This window comes from Trachinotus anak, unplaced genomic scaffold (assembly GCF_046630095.1).
Source record: "Trachinotus anak isolate AG129_WGS33_773 ecotype Australia unplaced genomic scaffold, CSIRO_AGI_Tana_v1 ptg000028l, whole genome shotgun sequence".
Classification (NCBI taxonomy): domain Eukaryota; kingdom Metazoa; phylum Chordata; class Actinopteri; order Carangiformes; family Carangidae; genus Trachinotus; species Trachinotus anak.
In genome coordinates, this window is record NW_027273879.1 from 7,472,958 (window position 1) to 7,494,508 (window position 21,551).

Sequence of the window (21,551 nt, forward strand, 5' to 3'; positions counted from 1 at the left end):
TCAGCAGCAGAGAAAACTTACACATAGCGCCTTTAAAATATCAGTTACAGATTATTTGATTGTTTTTCACTCTAAAGTGGAAATAAATACACCTAAGAAAATAGGTGTGTTCACCTACACATCAGAAAAGCCTATTTTTCTGTGGAGCTTGTTTGATAATCTTTAGACCCCCAAGATGTCTATTGCTTCCATATCACCCAATATGACACCTTCAGCAGCATTAACATCACTTCTTACACCCTCTTATTATATTCCCATTACACTGCATTAAGGGCTTCAGAGCAGCACAATGGTTCTTACATCTTGCCAGGTACGAGCTGGTACACTGAAGTACACACCCATATACACTCACACTACCTGCCTTTCTTCAAATCTTTTCATTTCTCCCCTGATATGTCTTTTGTTCGACATCTGATATGAACCCCTCTAGCTCCTGTTTGGCACAGGCAAAGACCCACCCACTGGTTCAACCCTGCATTATACTGGACCTACCTCGTCCCCATTTTTTTTTTTTTTTTTTTTTTACCTCTACCATGTTTAAAAACTCAGAGCAGTCGTTCAGCATCAGTTTGGCTGTTTTATTACCAGCTCCAATCTCAGCGCTTCAGCCCTTGCTTCAGGTTTTGCCCCAGCTCTCCAGCCTTGTCTCTCACTCCAGACCTCCAGGCCTCCATCTCCTCTGCCCTCCAGCCCAAGTCCCGAGGCTGAGCTCTGCCTATTTCCAACCACAACCATACCACCCAGTCCAAGCTTGCAAGCAGGTTTTTAGGCTTGGCCTGTGAGTGTATGTGTGTGTGTGTGTGTGTCACTCCCCTCCCCTAAGCACAGGTGGACTTGTAGGGAAGGCTGCCAAATACTTTTGGTTTAGAGGGAGGGAGGGGTGTTGGCTGAGGCTGGTGGGTGTAGCAGTTTTTGTTTTGTTGTGTTTCTTAGATAACCGTTTCATGGAACGGTACCTTTTCACTCCCCCAAATCACTGACACACCTTCAGAGCAAATTTGAGACTCTATCTCGCCTGCTCTCACTTTCACACGTCTGCCTGTGCTGAGACAGTGTTGACTTTCCTGACAGGGACTGAGTGCGTGAGAGAGGAACTGAACTCAAAACTTCTCTTCCTCAAAGGTCAGTAACATCTCACTGTCTTTTTCATTCTCATTTTCTTTTCATCGTACTACTATTTCCCATGTCCTAAAAAAGTCATAATGAGAGGTTCATATATTCTGTGCGTTGTGGCAAAATTTCAAAGCATGCAAGAGCTGTCTGCTACCCACTGAGCGCCAGAATCAGTCTGAAGGATGGCTGACCTTTTGTAGAATCAGGTTTCTGTGTTCCAGTTTTAAGTTGCAAATGGCTCCACGTTTCAAACTTTTTATAATAGGACATGCTGTAATAAAGGGGTGTCCATTAATTGTCAGTGCTCTCCAGAAACCTTCCTGTGCATGTCTTGCAACAGTTGTGCATGCAGTGATAGCCTCCCCCTTCACAAACTGTAACAGCCACACACTGAGGAGGAAGCAAGTGAAAGCATGACAAAGCTGGAACAGACTGAAAGACTGATATCAATTCTACTCTTACTTCTTATTGTAGAAGCAGCTTGCATAACTACACAATCAATTATTGTTCAGGATTTCTACCTCTATATATTTCTACTTCCTTTTTATCCTCACATTTGTGCCATCAAGAAGGTGCCTGACTGGTTGTAAGATTAAATTTGTCACGTCTCTAAATTGACATGGCACTAATAAGACGCATGGGGTAACATCTGTCCTCCAGGAATCTATCTAGCCAGTCAGCAATCACACAATCAGATCTAACTTTAAATTTAACTGCAGATTCAGTTTCTGTGCAACAGATGTGGGGGCAGAGGTGTGACATTCAGAATTATTTCACTCTTCCTGCCTGTTAACCGTTAAGAATATTATTAAATGTGATAATTTGCCATACTGGCTGATCTATCAGATATAGGCACTGCATAATTTCATATCCTTATCTGAGATACCATAATTAATAAGGAGAATTACTGTTGAACTACACTTTTGCGTCAGTGGGTATGGCGTTATGACTGATGGGGCTTCACTGGTTAATGCAAACTATTCAGTGATTTCAAAGAAACTGGCATTGACTAGTTATACATTTAAAATGTTATATAAACCAGTTATTCAGAAATTATTTCAGTTCCAGTTTGTGGTCTAAAAAGAGGTAAAAATCAAATTAATGCCGCTTCTTAGTGGCTAAACCTCAATAATGATAAGTTCTTCATATAGGCATCCTGTTTGCTTCTGTTATCAGACGCATGATGGATAATTCATAACAAAACTATTAGAGAAGATGTAGCTTCCTCAAAGTGTACTTACTTGTAAAAACCAAACAAACTTTGAAGCAGTGTGTACATATGAAATGGTTATCAGGCTTCATCAATAATGAAAAAAAAAAAAAAGAAAAGAAAAAAGCCGACCCTACAGAGCTCTCTTCCTGTCACAGTGGGGGTTAAATGGGGATAAAGTCAAGTAGTCACCACCACACCTACCTTTGTCAGGTGAGAGAGAGAGGCTCTGTTTGCCTCTCTCTCTCTCTCTCTCTCTCTCCAGGATTATCTGAATTTAACCTAATCCACGCTGGGCTTTTGTTACGGGGGCTCTCTTGCATCGGCGTGTTTAACAAATATTTCCTGGGACAGATTTCATTCATGTTTGTACAGTCTCACCTATAGCATACTGTATATAACAAGCAAATAGTCAACTCACTGCATAAAGGAAGTGGCCTTGCAAACGTATCTGAGCGAGTGTGTAAAATGTACGTGAGGGCGTGAACTCACTTGATTGAGAGACAGAGAGACTTGAATCTGTCAAGTGAATGAGGGTGTAGCTTCATAATTGTAAAAATGATGTAGTGTGTTCATTTATGAGCCTGACTGAGTGAATGAGTCCACACGCCTTCTTCCCAACTGACAGTGTGTGGGCATGCCCATGTAACAGCATTTACACAGGGATACACAATCTGATTTTAACCTCCTGTGACACAGATGTCATCTTATCACAGCTGTCTAGAATCTGATTCAGTGTTTTCAAGTCCTGCTCAGTCAGCTATGACAGAATCCGATCTCCGTGACAAAGTGTCACCTGGCCTGTTAGGTGTGTACCCTCAAAACAACTTCTTGTGTTGGTTCAGGGTAATGCACACGTGCGTTTCTTTGTCTACAATTGCCGAGTAGCCGCTTGTGTGTGCATGTGTGCGTGTCCGCCCTCCTCCGTAGGATCGAGGTCCAGGTTTTGTTGTGTGGAGTTGGGCTGGGTGAGTAAGCCGCCCCTCACAGATGAATAGAGGATGGGAGGAGGCTTGAAGAGGCTGCCGTGGGTGGGAGGCCCGAGCCCTGCCAAAAAAGCTCCCTCTGTGGGATTTGTGTACTTTTGCGCTCCTCACGAAACACAGCACCTGGCTCGAACGACAAAGCAGCCAGGGAGGCAGGCACTGGCACTCACCGGAGGTCGGCTCAATCGCACCCTCTCTGCTTTTCAACCGATATACTTTCTTTCTGCTTACAATTTCTCCATTTCCACCATTCTTCCCTTCTTAATCCTTCCGTACATGCTGCTGCATTTTGATCACTTTTCTGTGTCTTGTTTTGAATAAAGTGACATGATAATGTTTACATAGTTTAACCAGTAGATCACCTGGAAGCACATCTTGCCACGTTGAGTGAATGAGAGGCTGTAGCATGCTTTTTGTAATATTTAGCATCCCTTTGTGTATCAGTTGTTAGATATGTTTTTATTTTAGTTAGCCTCACTTAATAACACAATAACTTCCCACTTTATAAATTACTTTTAACTGTTTTAAACACTAAAGCAATTGTGTATGTGTGTATGTGTGTGTGTTTTGCGGTGGTTTTTGTATTCCTAGCAGAGTCAAAGTCATCTGAGAAATATTTTTGTCACACATTTCAACATTAAAATGTCAGTGGCAGCCACAGTTTGTAATGTGGTTGCACAATGAAACATTTTACATACAAATTGTGGGTGTTTCCTGGATGTTACCTAGATAATAGAAAATAGGCCCTTCTGTAACCACTGGCAACCCACCTAGCCTCTGCCTATAGTGACAAGCGCAAAGAAACATGATTCTCACAGGCAAAATTATCACCTAGTAAATTAGAAAATTAAAGCTCCACTTTATAGAACAGAGCTGCGAAGACGTGGCAGGAAACATTCAGAGTTGAATGTCATTCAGAATCGGGGAGTTAGATAAAGAAAAAGAAGAAAGGGAAAAAAGAGCACGATTTCATAATGTCTAAAAGAAAGATCTGGGTTGAATAAGTGGGTCCACCCACCTGTGTGTGAGAGGCAGCGAGAGAGAAAGCAGGGCTGGATGGCAGTTTTAGAGACATGAGTGTGTGGGTTAGGCTAGCTGGCCTGCTTATGCTATCTAATCACTGGGAGAGAAAGGAGAGCAGCATGCCTTGATCCACCCACCCACCCCAGACAAACAGCAGTTAGCCTGCTCAGTACTATATGCGGTCGCCTGCAGCTCTGGGCCGTACATGGGGGAACGGAGATAAAATGTGACAGAGTCTGCAGGTAACAGACATTCAACACAATTATGTCTCACTCTGTGCTGGGGGGGGGGGGGGGGGATGTGTCAATCTGGAAGCTGCCATGGGTCACGACTGCATGTGAGAGAGTGTGAGGCGCGCTCGGTGTGTGTCACTGGTGAACAAGTTGGACATAATCCAGCAGGTTTTCAGGTAGAAATAAAACTAATGGGAGTTCATTGATGGATTTTAAACCGAATTAGCCAATCATAAAACTGGCATATGAACAGGTCGGGTAACAAACACATTCACGTACTGTGTGTTAAAATGTTCCGTCTTTGATTATGTGCAGCTTTATTAACATGAATTATGTTCCCGCTGTGTTGGCTTTTTTGTCATCTGGGTCAGATACAGATTACCTACCTGTGTGATACCTGAGTGGGTGGGATGAGATTGTTCAAAAATAGCTGACCCACACTGGTGTATTTGTGAGAGTGCATGTGGTTGAATGTGCCTCATGCACGTGTATGTGTGTGTGCGCGTGTGTGTGTGTGTCATGACAGGCATCTGTCTCCCCTGCCCTGCAGCCTGACTGGTTTTAATTAGGAGGTGCCAGAGTGCCCGAGGGCTCTCCTGCTGACACACACACATGCACACACACAAACATACACACACACACATACACACACTACCTGAGGGCAGACAGAGGCTGTCCCACCAAGGCTGGCCTCCTTCTCGTTATCACTGTACAGAGTTGTCCTCATTCACCCCACGACCCTCCCAACACACACACACACACACTCACACACACAAATATTCACACAAAGTCAATCAAATGAACACAACACAGTACTGAAATGCATTCAGTAGTAGCAACATGTTGGTGGAGGTTGGGAGGTTGGCCTCTTGTACGTTTTGTTGCAGTTTCAGGTCCAGAATAAATTTCCATATTCTAGGGAGGACTTGAAAATAAAAGTGGACAGAAACAGCCTTAGACTTAAAGAATAATCATATTTGTCTTCAACTAACGTCACCGCTGACACTCAAGTTATCTTCACACACTGCAGTGGGTTCATACAACGCATTACGGCCACCTGTGAAGCACTGTGACTCTGTCTCTCCCAGCACTCGCGGTTTTAAATATGCAGCTTGTGTACTTTGCCTCCCTTCTGGCAGAGCTTCCAATACTGATTAGGATGTTTGAAAAGAAGACAAAACAGGAGAAAGTTAAAGCACAAAGAGACAGGTCAGCAGTAAGTATACGCCCTCACCTCGCTCACCCGAATGGCATGCTCCAAGGTGAGCTCTAATGACCTCAGTGCAATGACAGATGGGTGTGTGTGTGTGTGTGTGTCTCTGTGAGCATTTGCCTGTGACTGACGGAGACAGCGTGTACAGTGGGTTTGCACACATGCCTGCCTCCCTTTGTGTTTGAGCAGCATTGCATCTGTGCGTGTGTCTGCGTCCTTGGACTTCTGGAGGCAGGGGGTGTAGACCTGGGAGGCTGCTGTGATGCTCCGTCTCTGGACTGTGGGGGGATGACTGCCTCCCTTTCCTGTTTCTCTCCTACACCAGGCCACACCTGGCCTCTGAGACACCAGGGTAAAGGGCAGAAGCCAGACTGATTGTATTTCTCTGTCTCTACAGTTTTTAATCTAGAGAAAGCCTTTTTAGTTTGTACAGTTGGCCGGTGAGCTGTTGTAGTTGACAGCAACCTGGAATTTAAAGCTTCATATGTAACCTTTTTCTGATATATTTTTTAACTGAAACCTGACAGCTCAGCAGCAGTACAGAGATGTTCCCCTTGAAAGTTTCTGAGTGAATCTTGCCCTTTTAACCAATCAGAGAAGGCCTCATGCTAGTGCTTACCTGATTTCCAGAACTTGCATATTGTACCTTTAAGCTATTGGTATGCTTCATCAAAAGTGTTTTGCAAATAGCTTCAGAAACCCTTTCCCTCTACACCTTTCCAGTGTTGGAATTAGGGTGGTTGTGTCTGTAACTTTCTGAAACCGACAACCAGACATTCACGCTTGCTTCACACAATAATTGGCCAGCTGTAGGTTTGAATTTTTTTTTTTTTTTTTTTTTTTGTTATATTGTTTACACAACTATCCTTGTCACTTTTGACGGGAATAACTAATTGCAATACTACGAATGCCTTCCCGGAGAGACTGTGAGAAAAAGTGGGCCGCTATCCCAGCAAGTCCTCCAACAACAACAGAAGCGTCACCTAGATGTGTTTTCAGATCTGCTGCCCCTATTAGCAGGACGGCATCATTTGTCTGTGCTATCCAACATTGTTAAAAATCATCAGTTTAATGATGTGACAACACTATGGTTAAAATTGAAATTAGCCACAAAAGGGAAAGTTAAGGTTAAGGGAGAGATCATGGTGTAGGTTAGAATGACTACTTTGTTCAGGTCAGGGGATCTTCGTCGTCATGGTTATGACAACAAACATGTAGTTAAGGTTATGAAACACTCATCACATCCATCTTGCCTTCATCAGGGTGCTATTTATAAAAAAAAAAAAACCCCACAACACTGAGTGACTGCAGTTGTACAGTGTTTTGACTTGGGAGGAAAGTCTCTGTTATTCCCATATTTCACTATCACTATCACATCTCCTTCCTCTTTCTGATGGCCAGCTTTTCACCCTGCATTCAAGTTTGGCCATGTGGAACAACTATAAACACTTCTTACATGGTTGGACAACACTTAGTTTAAACTAGCTCTTCTCAGGCAACCTGACCTTTCGCTGAACCATCCACCGCTTTGTATTTGTTGTGTCAGTGGAATGGCGCGGACCGACGAAAACGATTTTTGACCTCTGCTAGTCAAACAGCAGTTGGAATATATTGTTTATTAAGTGAACACCCACAGGTTTTATGAGTGATGCTGTGACGCTGATATAATTACCACACATTTCCCTACCAAAATGATGTTGTGGCTGAATACTCTGCAACTAACAAGAACACATAATTTTATGTTATCGGGTGATTGAGCGCTGCGGGTCTGCAGGTAACTGAATGGCAAGTTCTGATGTGTTGGAAGCGGTAACACTGGGGGAAGATCAAAATGAGTGACTTTGAACAGGGGACGTGAGAATGCCTGCAAACAAGTGCGCGTGTGGGAAAGTTGTGCATTCAAACAGCAGCAATGTGGTTGCTGTGTGTCAAACAGCCCTGCCTGAGAGTCAAGCAGTCTGGGATCACACAATGGAGCTTCTGAGAGTAAATAGTCACCTGACTTTTATCAAAGGTGAATATTAACAACATTAAATGATCAGCATTCTCAGCTAAAAGGTCTTTACTTTCAAGGAACTGAACGAATGATAATGATGAGTCAGTGAGTGCATCCTTTTGTTTAACTGACACTATGGTGCAGTGCGTGGCTGTGGTGCTGCTACGCTACAGTCTTGAGATATTCTGATAGAGAGCCACTTTTAGTCAAGCTCACATTCAAGATATGTTTGCACAGTAAGCCAAGTCGAGTACAGCATCAAAGTCTCCATGATATCAACTTTATGTAATGATGTTTCACACCCCTCCCCACCCCCTCCAAAGTGCCAATCTGGTGCCCTGTTGCGTGTATCTTGCTGGGTGCAGCAGGTGGCAGTAAACAGGTACACTGAGACGACAGACAGACAGACAGACAAAACAGATGACTCTTACTCAGCCCCTTGAATCCTCCAGTCTTGTGACTGTTAGCACTCAGGCTGAGCAACAAGACTCACCACGTCTCGGTGTAGCCTCACACTCGAGAAGGACGGAGGGAGGAAAAGAATCAATATTTAGCCTGATGTTAATCCTACAGACATATAAAGCACTGAAGCACCATGATGCATTTTCTTGTTCTTTAGACTACACTAAAATTGAATTCATGCTTGTATTACAATATATGAAACTGTTACAAACACATCAATTAAGCTGGTAGGAAATGACACCACTAAATGAGCTGCAGTGCAAATCTGTGTAATTTACACAATGTTTGCCTGCACCATTAGACCACTGGTTTGTGTCAGTCAGTGCCTGACAGGACAGTTCGCAGCACAACAGCCTGCAGTTTCACAGCGTTACAAAGCAGTCCTCACAGGTTGCATTCACAGTGCGTTACTGTGATGGCAGCGACATGTTTAGAATAGATAGCCGATCTTATGTGATGGCAAATGTTGTTTTTCTGGCCCTCTGGCTGGCCTGCTAGCAGTTAGTGGCTAACCCTGTTTATATATACTAGATGCCAATGTGAGCTGGCCTCAGCTCTCACCCTGTACAAAACAGTGTAAACCACCAGGGCATGGGCTGCGGTTTGCTTTCGTCCGTGTTTTCCCCAGGGGGAAGTGGGCATAGCAGTCTGATGTACACTCTGATGTCTACTTGTTTGCGGAGGTTAACTGGACATAATTTGACTGTTTTCACAGTATGATTGTTGGTTATGATTTATGGATGTTAGAAATATTTTAGTAGATTTGAAGGTGCAGTAACCACTAAGAAAAAAATGGCTCACTGCGTGTTCCACCTTTATGAATGAAAAACTGCTAAGATTTGGATTGTTTTATTATCTGTGCCACATTTAGATTTTTTTTTTTTTTTCTGTTTGAAACAAAAAAAACAGTTCAAAAGTGCAAAACAAGGGACAGCTGGTGACGCTTTCCTGGAAACTTAATTGACAAAAAAAAAAAAAAGTATAATAAAAGGCGTGGTTTTATGATGTCATACAGGAAAGCCCAATGGCTGTTTCAGATCCCGTGAATATGCTATGTCATAGTAAAACATTTGCTCTGTATGTGAAAGCAAAGGAAATACTCTTCCTCTCTTGTTCTTCTCTTTTTCTCTTTTTTTCTTTTCTTTCTCGCAGTCATAAACAAACACACACACACACACACACACACACAACACAGGAAGCAGCTTTGTCAGCCATTCTCTGTGCCATCAAGAACATTTGCAAAATTGTCCCCTCTGCTCTCCACATTTTCTTGACATTGTACATCTCCCCAAAACTCCTTCTAAACAAGGGTTTCTTCGTTCTTCAGCACACAGTTTCTCTTATTTCTACACCTTTCTGCATAAACTTCCTCCTCTTCTCCACAGACTGAGGCGGTGGTGTACTCGCCAACTGTTACCCTGCTTCAGCGCTTTCTGACTCAAAACAGGAATCTAACGTTGGCCCTCTGCTCTCCTCAGCTTGGTTTTTGAAACCATGGTTAAAAAAACGTTGGTTAAAAAATAAGTCTGTGCATGATCACTTGTGGTATTTTTTGTTTGTGGTTTAATTTTGTCTCAGATAGAGTCAGCTTTTAAGTAATATTTCCGTTTAAATAAACGCCTTCGACTGTAGCAGCCAGTTCTAGGGTTCTGAATGCCACATGGCTAAAATGTTTTCAGTAATTAGTCTGCTGTGATGGAGCATTTACGGGGGCTACATGTGCCCAGTCTGCACCCTTTGTCACCTGTCTTTGACCCTGTAGTTCCTGAACAATGCACAGAGCTGGTTTAATGTTAGTTTCATAATAGAATTTACCTTTGGGCACAATGGTATGTGGGAGAACAGAGAACAGCAGGACATTGGTTAAAACAGGTGCAAAACTGAAACTAACTGGCTTTAAGTTGCAGTTGTGTTTCTGCTTCAGTACATCTCCTCATCTCAGCTTGAGACTAACCAACAGAGGTGCACAAAATAGTTTCCCAACTTTTCTCTCTCTTTTTCCTTTCCTTTTTTTACCCTCCCTCGGTCTCCCCAAACAACCCCTTCGAGTTCCTTTGCCCCGGTCCCTTTATACCAAAATCCACTCTAACACAACTAAAAATTCATTTTGTCTGACCTAAATCAGAGGGTGTCTGCGCCATGGGCTTATTACACAGTGCGCTTAAACTTGTGTTGTGGAGGAGGATGGGGTATTATTATCTTCCAGCTACCCACCCTGCTATAAAAACTAGTGGTGCGACATCTCCACAGCGCAGTGCTGCTGCCCTCCCTCCCTTCCTCTCACTCTCTCGCTCGTCCTACATGAGCCACACACAACAGTGAGCCTGAGTCTAAACTCCACACAAGCCACGCTGCTTCACAGACAGACCCAAGAATCACATCCTGCTCTCCTCTGTTGCGCTGCTTTTGCTTCTCTTCATTGGATATTCCTCCCTGGGTGTTTTTTTTTTTTTTTTTCTTTTTAATTTTTGTGAATGGGCAACCGTGGCCGGTGTGAGGAGCTTGTGAATGGACTGACTGCCTGGCTGACTGATTGACAGACTGGCAAAAAAGAAGGGCAGCTGTGGTTCAAATAAAGAGGGCAATGCTGAGAGGTCAAGCGAGGAGCCACGGAGCCTCTTAGTAGTCTGGAAATACAAAGACACGTGAGGGGAATCGAGACACTGCAGGTACGGTAGGTGAAAGGCTGCTGAGAGCTGTGGAATGCTGGAGGACATATCAAGACATGTGTGAATTAATGTGGATGCCAGACTTTTGGAGCATGCTCATGGGCGTGTGTCTGTGCGCATATGTCCGTAATAATTTGTCACACTGTTGCGGAGTGTGTGTGTGTGTGTGTGTGTGTGTGTGTGAGAACAAGCTTCCACTTGTGCGTTATGCTACAGTGTGCACACGTGCATCACTGAGAGTTTATACGAGTGTTACAGCCTTCTGCTCTAGATCATAAAGGCCTGACAAGGTGCAAACAGTTCAATAAAGTCACTTAATGGCCCGTGTAATTGTTTAGGCTGTAGTGTAAATATTGTGCTATAAAAGTCTGGAAATAGCATGAGTGTTTATAGCATCACAACATGCCTTTGAAACGTTTTAGTGGACTTAAGTATGTGTTTTGTCTCCAGCAGTAATTATACAGTTCCCTTTTAGATATTCCATATCTATACGACATGCTCCTTTAAATCCAAAATAAGCAGTCAGGTTATTCATAAAGTTAAAGGAGGTGTTTGGGAGTGTGGCCAAAATAAAAACATGTTATGGATTTCAGGCTGAGCTGTAAATTATTGTTTACAGCCAGTCGGCTCATAGACCTCTTACCTCATGTACTTACAAAATGCATTGGCCAGTAATATCATCCGAGGTGTTGACCAGCTGTTGTTTTTCATTCAGGTGTTAAGGTTTGTTTGTACGCACTAAATTCTTTACTGAAATAATGAGCAGCAAAATGAAAAAAATGCAGAATACAATTTGCTGTACGTGGGAAATAAAATACAGAGAATTCTTTTGCATATAAAGCATTCTTGCGGGTGTATTAGTTAAAGCCACCTTAAAAAGAGTTCATGTGGTTACACACCTACTCAACAGACTCACAAACTGTGACAGGAAATTTATGTAGATCAATGTCACACCAAGGACATATTCTAACTCTGATTACATCTCATTAGCTGCAGTCAGTTTTTAACCTACACCTGTCACTGAATAATAAAGGCTTTCAACTTTTCTTTATTGAGCGTTTGTTTTATTTTTTATACATTATGGTAATGTTCATATGTTTTTCTGGGCCTCTGTTATGAGTGTCAAAAAATACAAATAAAAGGACATTACATTTTTACCCAAGGCTATACTGTAATAATATCCCTACATAAAGAAAAAAAAAAATTTCTAAAATTAATATTGTTTGCTTGTGCTGAGTACAACCTTCTTCTGTTCATCAGGGGGTCTATATTCACACAAAGGCGTAGAAAACCATAAAGTGACATAGAATAAAAAAAATTATCTGTCCTTCATTTCACAGTGAATTGTCTATTAGGGTTGTTCTTAATCAGTTAACCGATATTTTCAGCAACCAACCATAAACTTTTGTTTACTATGGGGGTGAGAGAGATAATGGTGTGTAGCTGTGGGCCCCCCTGAAGGCTCAAGAGAAGACACTTAGTGCAAACAGGCCCTTTAAGGAGCTGAATGAATTAAATTGTTCCCCAGATCTCTTAAAACCACATTGGGTGTTTATTTCAAATAATTTCATTCTATCTTTCTTCTAATGAATACAATTTAAGTGTCATATAAAGGCATAAAATGATGATCTTTTGCGAAAGTAATTCTAACGAATAATGACACACAACATTTCATAGTTTTTATAGATAAACCTGCTGAAACATTTAACAAGAATCTGCTGTTTATGATGAGGTTTGTGCTGGATTTTAGGAAATTTGTTGAACTCGCAGGCCGCCTTTCCATCAGAATGATAATAATCTTTAAAATAAGTCAGTCTATACTTTTAATGATGTGTATGGCAGCACACAAATTTTCTGAATCCCCATTTGTTCTGTAACAGCGTAAATGTGGGACAAGTGTGCACCAAACTGTTTAAATTTCACATAAATTAGTGTTAAGCGAAAACTTGCGCAGTTAAATGCTCAAATTCGGCCTTGACATTTCCTCATTATTGGAAAGGTAAATACACAACCCATGTTGTGTCACTGACATTATATACTGCTCATGTGCTGTAACTGACAGCAATTAAGAAACAATTTAAAACCTCTCCCTATGTGGCCTTACAGGCTCCGAACAATTGGCACTTAAAACATCAACCAAGGAAAAGTCTCCTCGCAAAACAGGTGCACTGGTGTATTACTGGTGATAATGGACTACCTTACACAGTAGGTCAAATGAATGCCTTCTCCTAATAAGGGGTTGAATTTTGTCTGTCAATACTAGAAATTATTGGCCATGCAATTGTCCATCTGTGACAGTTGTTTAGCAGGTGTTTGCTATGGGCAGTTGGTGACAGGGGTAAACTTTGGCTGCCAGTGATTTAGCATGTGGGTCAGGTGGATGCAATGGCCTGACAGGGAGAAACTAGGCTTTGGATGTTTGGGTGTAGCTTACAGGCCAAATGAGTGTCTGCCCATGACAAGGGTTGAGATGGACATTAGCTGCTGATTTGTGGCCTGAGCGGTCAGGGCTGGGGACAAGTTTGTCGCTCCACTCATGGCATAATGATGATACAGCTGCAACAGGGACACTGAGAGGAGGAGGAGGAGGAAGAGGAGGAGAGGAAGAAGAGGAGGATGATTGGAGGGAGGAGGAGGAGGAAGAGGAGGCAGCAGCGGTGGTGGTCAGAGCCCGGAAAGCAGATGAAGTTCTTGGGAGAAAGACGACACTGAATGGAGGTGACACATAATTTGGGGTGGGAGTGCTGAGTTGAAAGTGTTAGTGACTAAGTGAGGCATGAGAGGAGACGTGGCCGGTACAGGCAGGCGGAAAGAGAGACAGGCAGAAAGGCAAGACTGTCCATTATAGGGCAATTAAATAATTAAGTTGATTCTGAGCTAGTGTCACACATGCACAGCTGAAATTCCTGTTAGGAAAATCAATTCAGTGATGCTTGTGTGACAAACAGAAATGGGTGCAGCAGCTGTTAATTGTATCAAAATATGACTTTCACTATTTATTTATTCAAAAGAACTCATAATGGCAGGTTGATCTAGGCTGACAACTGTTTACTGTGTCAGTTTCACTGCTAAAGAAAAGTTTGATTGTCCCTCCATGACTCTACCAGAAGGGTAAGATGGATGTCTGGCCAAGTCATACTGACTTAAACAGTAATTATCAGAGCCCTTTCGCAAGACGTCCCCACCCTGACTGGTCTGATGGGTGGGTGGGGGTGTGTGCGTGTGTAAAGGGTTAAGGCTGTTTGGCTGATGAAATGTCGCTCCAGGACCTTGTGGTGGGAAAGCTGTGCCCTCCTCCCCTCCCTGTCTATGTGGCACATCCTCCTTAGATCCTCTCCACATTGTAATTAGGGGCCGGCCGCTAAGAGCTAGCGCTAGCTGGTGGCGGGCAAACAGTGGGAATAGAGGGGAGTGGTGCTCGCTGGGGCACCAGGCGAACAAACAGCAACAGCAGCACGTGTCCCATAGTTCCAGGAGTGGGTGGGATGGATCGAGAGCAAACGAATGACAGTGGGTTCACCAAGCCCTCCCAGTCAGACTCTTTTTCTCTCCCTTATCCACTCAGTGTTGTTCCAAGTTCTGCACTATTGTTTGCCTTGGCAGGCTGTTACAGGGAGGGGCCCCTCCGCTGGTGTTTGTGCAACCTGTTAGGGAACTTTTAGGGCCATCTGATCTCTCCTTTGCTGTTTCACTGGAGATTCTCTCACCTTCTACCCAGCCTTATACTTTTATGAACGTTACAAGTGGTGTGAAACATAACAGAAAAGGGATATTGTTTAATTCTTTGTAGAGGCAACATTAATCTGTAGAGGACACGGCAGAATCAGTGAACAAAGTTTGAATGCGTTACCTGCGTTTATAGAACAGGATTTGCACTACACTGTAGGATTTATATGAAATTTAATTTAATTAATCCTTTTTGTTTTTAAATTCACGATCCTGTCAGTTTGCCTGGCCACTGTAACTTTCTCTGCTGCTCTTTTGCTCCAGTTTCCCCTCGATGAAGTTGCACGGGTCTGCGGGCCTATATACCACCTCCCCCTCTATAGACATTTTAATTATGTCCACACTGTATCAATGGCATGAACATAGCAACAGTTACCTAGCAACAAGATCGACAAGAATAAACTACATGTAAGATTGGTATCCAAGTTGTATGCCTGCAGGTGAACTAAGGGAATTTCTGAAACAGTTTTTTATTTTTTTCTCCTGTGGTGTGATCTGCTGAAACATAAGAAACAAAAAAAGTGTGTGTGTGTGTGTGTGTGTGGCTTTAGCCGTGGCCCATTTAGAGCCAGTCAACAATGCAGCTGTGGTGAGTGGGGCCGCTTCAAAGTATTTATCTACACATGCCTCCAGTGACCACCAAGTGTGGACTGCTGAGTTTAAGCTCTATTCATAGATGTGAATGAATGAGCACTCTGCCAGAGGAAGTTTTATCACTGTAACTGTAAACAACAGCAGAGTGAATCAACAGGTAGGAACTCAGGCAGCTGTGGGGTGAAAATCTCCAGGCCGAGCAGAGCTTTGCGTGTACATTGATACAGTATCTGCCGCCACTGTGCTGTGACACAAATGAGTGAAGTGACTGCAAACTAAGCATTTTGACAGGATACGGCATCTAGAGTACAATCTGACCTCTTTTGTTGTTTTCTTCATTTCTCACCACATCCAAATCACACGCTGTATAGTTGAAATGAAGGCATCAGCTAGCTTTGTGCTCATGTCTGTTAGACAGAATAAGCGGTGGGGGGGTGGGGGTGGACATTAACAACACTATCAAAGAATCTCTCATGGGTCTATTATCACACACTCGCTGCATGTTTGCGTCTCAAGCAGGAAAAAAAAAAAAAAAAAGTCAGACACCGTCTTATGAAGATGATGGGTTTCCCTAACTCGCACAGTTGAAACACATTCCCACAAGAAATCGTGATAACACATTCAAGAATAAATATTACCCAATGTGATGTTTGCTCAAAATGAGACATGCTGTATTTACCACTTGTTGTTTGCTGCACAGATGGCACACAAACAAGCATGCCTACAGTATATTTCAATAAAGCTAGACTGTCACTCACTGTGTTAACAATATCAGCTTCAGTTAAGAGCCTCCCCACTATTCAAATATCAACGCTTTTTGAAAATCCTTCATCTGATGAATGGATGCTGATTGTTATCAGTGACACTCCATTTCAAACTGAGGTACAGGTGTGAGCTGAGATGTGTCACTTTCGTTGCACTCTTTAAATGAGTACCTCAGATCCTGTTTCTTTATTTGCCTTAACATGCAAACAGGACATGTTCAAATTAATCACTGTTTAACATCCCCTGAGTTGTGTCTCTCACAATGCATATTCCATTTAAGTCACGGAGTTGAGCATCTGTTTTTCCTGAAAGGTAAGTCCCTGGTGATCTTTCAAAATCCCATAGGCTCATTTAATAACACTGGGCTATAGTTTTTAAAAATACACAGTCTCCCTTCCACCTGGAATGACATATTGCATCCGCTGCACAATAAGAACAATTTTGTACTCTCCCACATCGTGGCTTTATTTTGTTATCAAAACTGAGATGGTACCCTTGTGACATATTGCCTTGTTAATTTGTTAGTTAAGCTTTATTTACTCAGGAAGTCTAATTGAGATCAAGGTCTCTTTAACGACACAGACCAGAGAACTAATTGTACATAAACCAAAATTAAAAAGTTTTATTATCAGGTTTTATTCATGATACTGTTATATTCAATTATTGTATATTTTCTTACATTACAGCACCTTTATGTTTTGGTGTTGTACAAAATGGGCAGAGATATGTCACTCTCATCCTTTTTTTTGGAATTAGGAATCGAATTTGTTCAAACATCTTTCTTATTGTGTGCCAGATTCAAAATCTTTTGTCCAGACAGACCTTCGTTCTCAAAATATCTTCTAAATGTTGTACAACCTCGTGGGCTTTTGAAGCTTTACCAGACAGTTTATGTTTTAGAAAAACAGATGCTTATCTCTGTGATTCAATGACACAATGAATGCGAGGTACAAACTGAGGCAGAGTTTTGAAGTGCAAATAAAAATGATTGAAGATTGATGGAGTTCTTGAGAGCAAAACGTGGGTTTCACAAAACTATATTTTCTTCAGTTTGACCCTTCAAGTGTGATTCAAGTGTCAGTGAAAAGCTCAATGTCACTCCCTCCCATCTAGATAACCAGCAGAGACAGGGTGAGGAGAATGGTTCATCACAGAGAAGAGGACCTGATTGGGATCCCCTTCCCAAATCACAGCAGCGATGTCCTCTGCAGCCTCAACGAGCAGCGTCGTGACGGGCTGCTCTGCGATGTCATCCTCATCGTCCGTGACCAGGAGTACCGCACTCACCGCTCCGTTCTGGCCGCCTGCAGCCAGTACTTCAAGAAGCTCTTCACTGTGGCCACCACTGATGCCGGAGATCATCATCCCACAGCGGCCGTGTACGAAATCGACTTCGTGGCTCCAGAGTCTCTCACAGCCATCCTGGAGTTCGCCTACACTTCTACTCTGACGGTGACGGCGTCCAACGTGAAAGAGATCCTGAACGCGGCTCAGATGCTGGAGATTCCCTGCATCATCAACGTTTGCCTTGAGATCATGGACAGCGGGGGAGGAGGCGGCGGAGGCGGGGGAAGGCGAGAGGAGGAGGGAGAAGAGGATGAGGAGGAAGAAGAGGATGCGGAGGAAGACGAGGAGGAGGAGGAGGAGGAGGAGGATGAAGAGGAGGACACGGGGTCGAGGAAGGATGAGCAGGAAGAGGAGGAGGACAACGTCAGCGAGAGGTCACTGCAGTCGTCGGAGAGCAGGGGGCAGCAGACGCCTCCAGGGACGGGGGAATTGCCGCCACCGAGCACCTCCACATACCATCAGCAGTTTGACCTGCGCAGAGAGTCGTCCCAGTCACAGTCTCCAGACAACATGAGAGGAAAACAGGTAAGTTCACTGGACATTTTGTAACTAATCTTGTATTTTCAAGGTAAAACAAGACTTTGAATGACTGTTCCTAAGTCTGAAAGACTTATGATGCCGTCTTTGTGTTGCAGGAGAGTATGGAGAGTCGAGCTCTGAAGGATTTCTCTATCGAGTCTCTCCTCCAGGAAGGGCTGTACCCCCGTATGTCAACACTGGACCGGAGGGCCAACTTCTCTCCTCTCCTCCCAGGCTTCTACCCCTCCATGTGGGCTGCTGAGTTCCCAGCCTTCACCCAGCAGCTCCTGGACCCCAGTCACCATCAGCATCCCCATGCTGGAGTGTCACCACAAACCAGGCTCCCCCATGCCTTCTCTGCCACTGCCCCACTGGAGGCCTCCAGGCCCCTCGATCTAGCTGTGAAAAGAGAGATCATAAAGGAGGAGATGAAAGAGGAAGTCCCACCCAGTCTGCTCCACGGTGACTTCCTGAAGGAGTTTGTCAGCTCAGGCCTGGGCAGCACCATGAACACAGGGTCAGTGCCGTCAGAAGGTCACGCTCTGGGTCAGATTAAGGATGAAGCCGACTTCCGGTCGTACCTGAGCTTCCTGAGCTCTGCATCCCACCTGGGGGCACTGTTTCCTCCCTGGCAGCTGGAGGAGGAGAGGAAGATGAAGCCCAAAGCGTCACAGCAGTGTCCTATCTGCAACAAGGTCATCCAAGGAGCTGGGAAACTGCCCCGACACATGAGGACACATACGGGAGAGAAACCGTACATGTGCACTATCTGTGAAGTACGATTCACCAGGTATGTGAAGCAGCACGTCTGATCACATGATCAGTTCCTGACTACACGTGCTTCATATTAACAAACCACATAAAGATCACGTTGAGATGTTAATGTTTCTGTGTGTTTTGACGACAAAGGTTATGTAACACTGCACAGTTAACGGAAAAGTACCCCATGCTCTTTTGACTGAGGTTAATCTGCTTTCACCTCATCTGAATATCAAAGAGCTGAGAGTGGAAAGCCCCCTCCGCTGGTTTCTTTGCATTAGTGATATCTCACTCACCTACATCCTTCTTCTTTGGCATATTTTCCACCTGTATTTTAGAGCTGAACTTTATCAGTGTTGTCAGTGATGAAAATGTACATCAAAAGAGATCAAATTATCTGAACATACAGGCTTTTAAACTCAGTCACTTGTATGAGACGAGGTCTAAAAGGGCAAAGAAATGCAATTGTCGTAATTTATGTGTTAACATTTCAACATGCAAGATATTATGATGAAAACATGTGGTTTTGATCTTTTCTCAGACAAGACAAACTTAAGATCCACATGAGGAAGCACACGGGTGAGCGCCCCTACATCTGCCTCCACTGCAACTCCAAGTTTGTCCACAACTACGACCTGAAGAACCACCTGCGAATCCACACGGGCGTCCGTCCATACCAGTGCGAGCACTGCTACAAAAGTTTCACGCGATCTGACCACCTACATCGACACATCAAGAGGCAAAGCTGTCGAATCTCCCGCCCCCGGCGAGGACGAAAGCCAGCTGCCTGGCGGTCCACACCCACCAGCAACTTCCTGTGCCCCCCCACCGCTGCCACCAACAGGTTTGAGGAGAATGGGTTAAGCCCTGCGTACCAGGGAGTCAAGAGTCACGGACTTGGGGAGATGCTCGGCCTCGGTAATAGAGGGCTGGGATTTAAGAGTGTGGATGGTGCGGGCAGGGAGAGCAGGGAGGAACGGCGAGCAGAGGGGAAGCAACGCACAGAGGTGGAGAAGGCAGGAGAAGGGAGGCAGAGGGGAATGTTTGCCTTTGCTCTGGCTGGAGAAGAAGTGCTTACCCGCTCTCCATTTTATGCTGCAACCTCTGACCCCTGGACCATGAGACTGGAGCGTGCTCCACCCATCTCTGAGCCGGCCAAATGAACTCTGGTCTGTTAAAGAAGACAAAAGACAAGAAAGACAATCTCTTTAATCTCTGTGTCTGTTCTGCTCCAGGAAGCTAAAGCACCTTTATAAAAAACGTGAAAGAGTGAGATCAGTGAACCTTTTGAAGCCTGCTGATATGGCAGTGGTAACAAAGACTTTTTTAATTTTTAACTTTTATTTTTTGGAAAATTAATTTCACAGATGTCATGCTAAATAATTGTTTCAGCCCTGTGAATGTTTACAAATACTTTCATAGCATTTAAAAAGAGGCAAAAAGTTTGATACTGCTAATGAGGAAAACATACCAGGATACTGTCATATATGTTATTTGCATTATCTATCAACAAGGTTGTCTAGATTGGTAGGCTAAAAATTTTAAATCTACCACATTTCTGCAATTTCCTCTAAAGCAAAATATGATTAGGCTTTTACATTGAAAAATATTCAAATGCAAGAAAATGTAATGGTACACCCAGAGCAGAACCTATTGTAATTTGAACTGGTGATGATGAATGTCAAACAAATGCAAACGTAAAGAAACATATATTGTAGAAAAAGGTTATTATAACTGATACATTTCTCTCTCGTAATTAAGTAGGGAGGTGGAGTAGACATAAATAAATAACATCAAATTTTAATAAATAAATAAGCCTTCGTCCAAACAATTTACAGTGACCTTTATTTTGGATAGCTGTGTTTAGGCATTAAAAAGGGATCAGTGTTGTCAAAAAAGCATTAAAATGATTTGAATGCAGCACAGCGTAGTCTGGCACATGTCCTGCAAGTACATTTGATTCCAACATGGTTATTTAATCATATTCCAAAACAAGGGAAACCCACTTGAAGTCTAATAAATCAGGATATTTAATAATGTGTTATTATCCTTCCGCTGCCTCGTTCTGGTTTAAGCTCCTTGTCTGCACTATTGTACATAGACACAAACTTTTGGCCATGGTGGTGTTAATTACAGTTGCATTGCTGATGATGTTTAAAAAAAAAAACATATATATTGTTCTTAAAAGACTTTGAGGCATCCATCCAAAGACGTGTACTTTGATATTTCACAGACTTGAATAAGACTTTGTTTTTATGTTTATGAATATGTGTCTTCAGAGGATGTATATTTCTGACTAATCTAACTGCCGCTTTAGCTATACAGTACGCTTGTGTTTTTTCTGCTGCAACAAATCAAAAGGCTCTCAGGCCCGTTTTTCATATAATGTTCATTTCTGATTTGTGTATAAAGAAGTTCAAAAATTATTTGAATTGAAATGGGAAAGTATTTTCTTGCTATTTATGCGTATTTAAATGAATGAGCCTTGGCTATATTTTGCAAATCTGTTTTATAAAGACACTAAATGTTGAACCTTGCTCTTGTCTGAGAGTATTATTACCACAAAATTAGCAGGGTGTGTGTCTGTGTGTGTGTGTGTGCTCTTATCCCTCTATTTTTGTGAGGACCAATTTCATATTTAAAAGCTTCAATATGATGACATGAATTGAAAAGTGAGGACATTTTGGTTGGACCTCACTTCTTCATGGTGTAGCTTGAGATGAAGACTTACTTAAGGTTGAGATAAGGGTAAGGGTTGGGGTTAGGCATGTTAGGATTAGTAGATAGAGATATACTACTAATAGTTACTAATAATAAAATATTTAAGATTCTACTAGTAAGTGTACTTTTAAGTTTTTCTTCCTTAAATTTCTAAGTTAAAAAATCTACTGAATTCAAGACCTTAAGTTTTCATGTAATTTGTAATTTGTTTTAAT

The 21,551-nt window shown here is 42.9% G+C and overlaps 1 protein-coding gene across 3 annotated transcripts; it reads left to right on the top strand.

Annotated features, from left to right (window-relative positions):
* Positions 1-966: 966 nt before the first annotated feature.
* On the top strand, positions 967-21,151 carry LOC139611700 (zinc finger and BTB domain-containing protein 7C). Of its 3 annotated transcripts, none has more exons than XM_071466568.1 (4): positions 967-1,122; positions 17,104-17,862; positions 17,973-18,646; positions 19,157-21,151. In XM_071466568.1, the coding sequence occupies exons 2-4, from the start codon at positions 17,131-17,133 to the stop codon at positions 19,776-19,778; spliced, it is 2,028 nt and encodes a 675-aa protein (XP_071322669.1). In that variant the 5' UTR covers positions 967-1,122; positions 17,104-17,130; the 3' UTR covers positions 19,779-21,151. The 3 variants fall into 3 exon arrangements, with proteins under 3 accessions (XP_071322669.1, XP_071322671.1, XP_071322670.1); XM_071466570.1 differs by lacking the exon at positions 967-1,122 and adding an exon at positions 9,942-10,910; XM_071466569.1 differs by lacking the exon at positions 967-1,122 and adding an exon at positions 9,943-10,905.
* Positions 21,152-21,551: the final 400 nt, after the last annotated feature.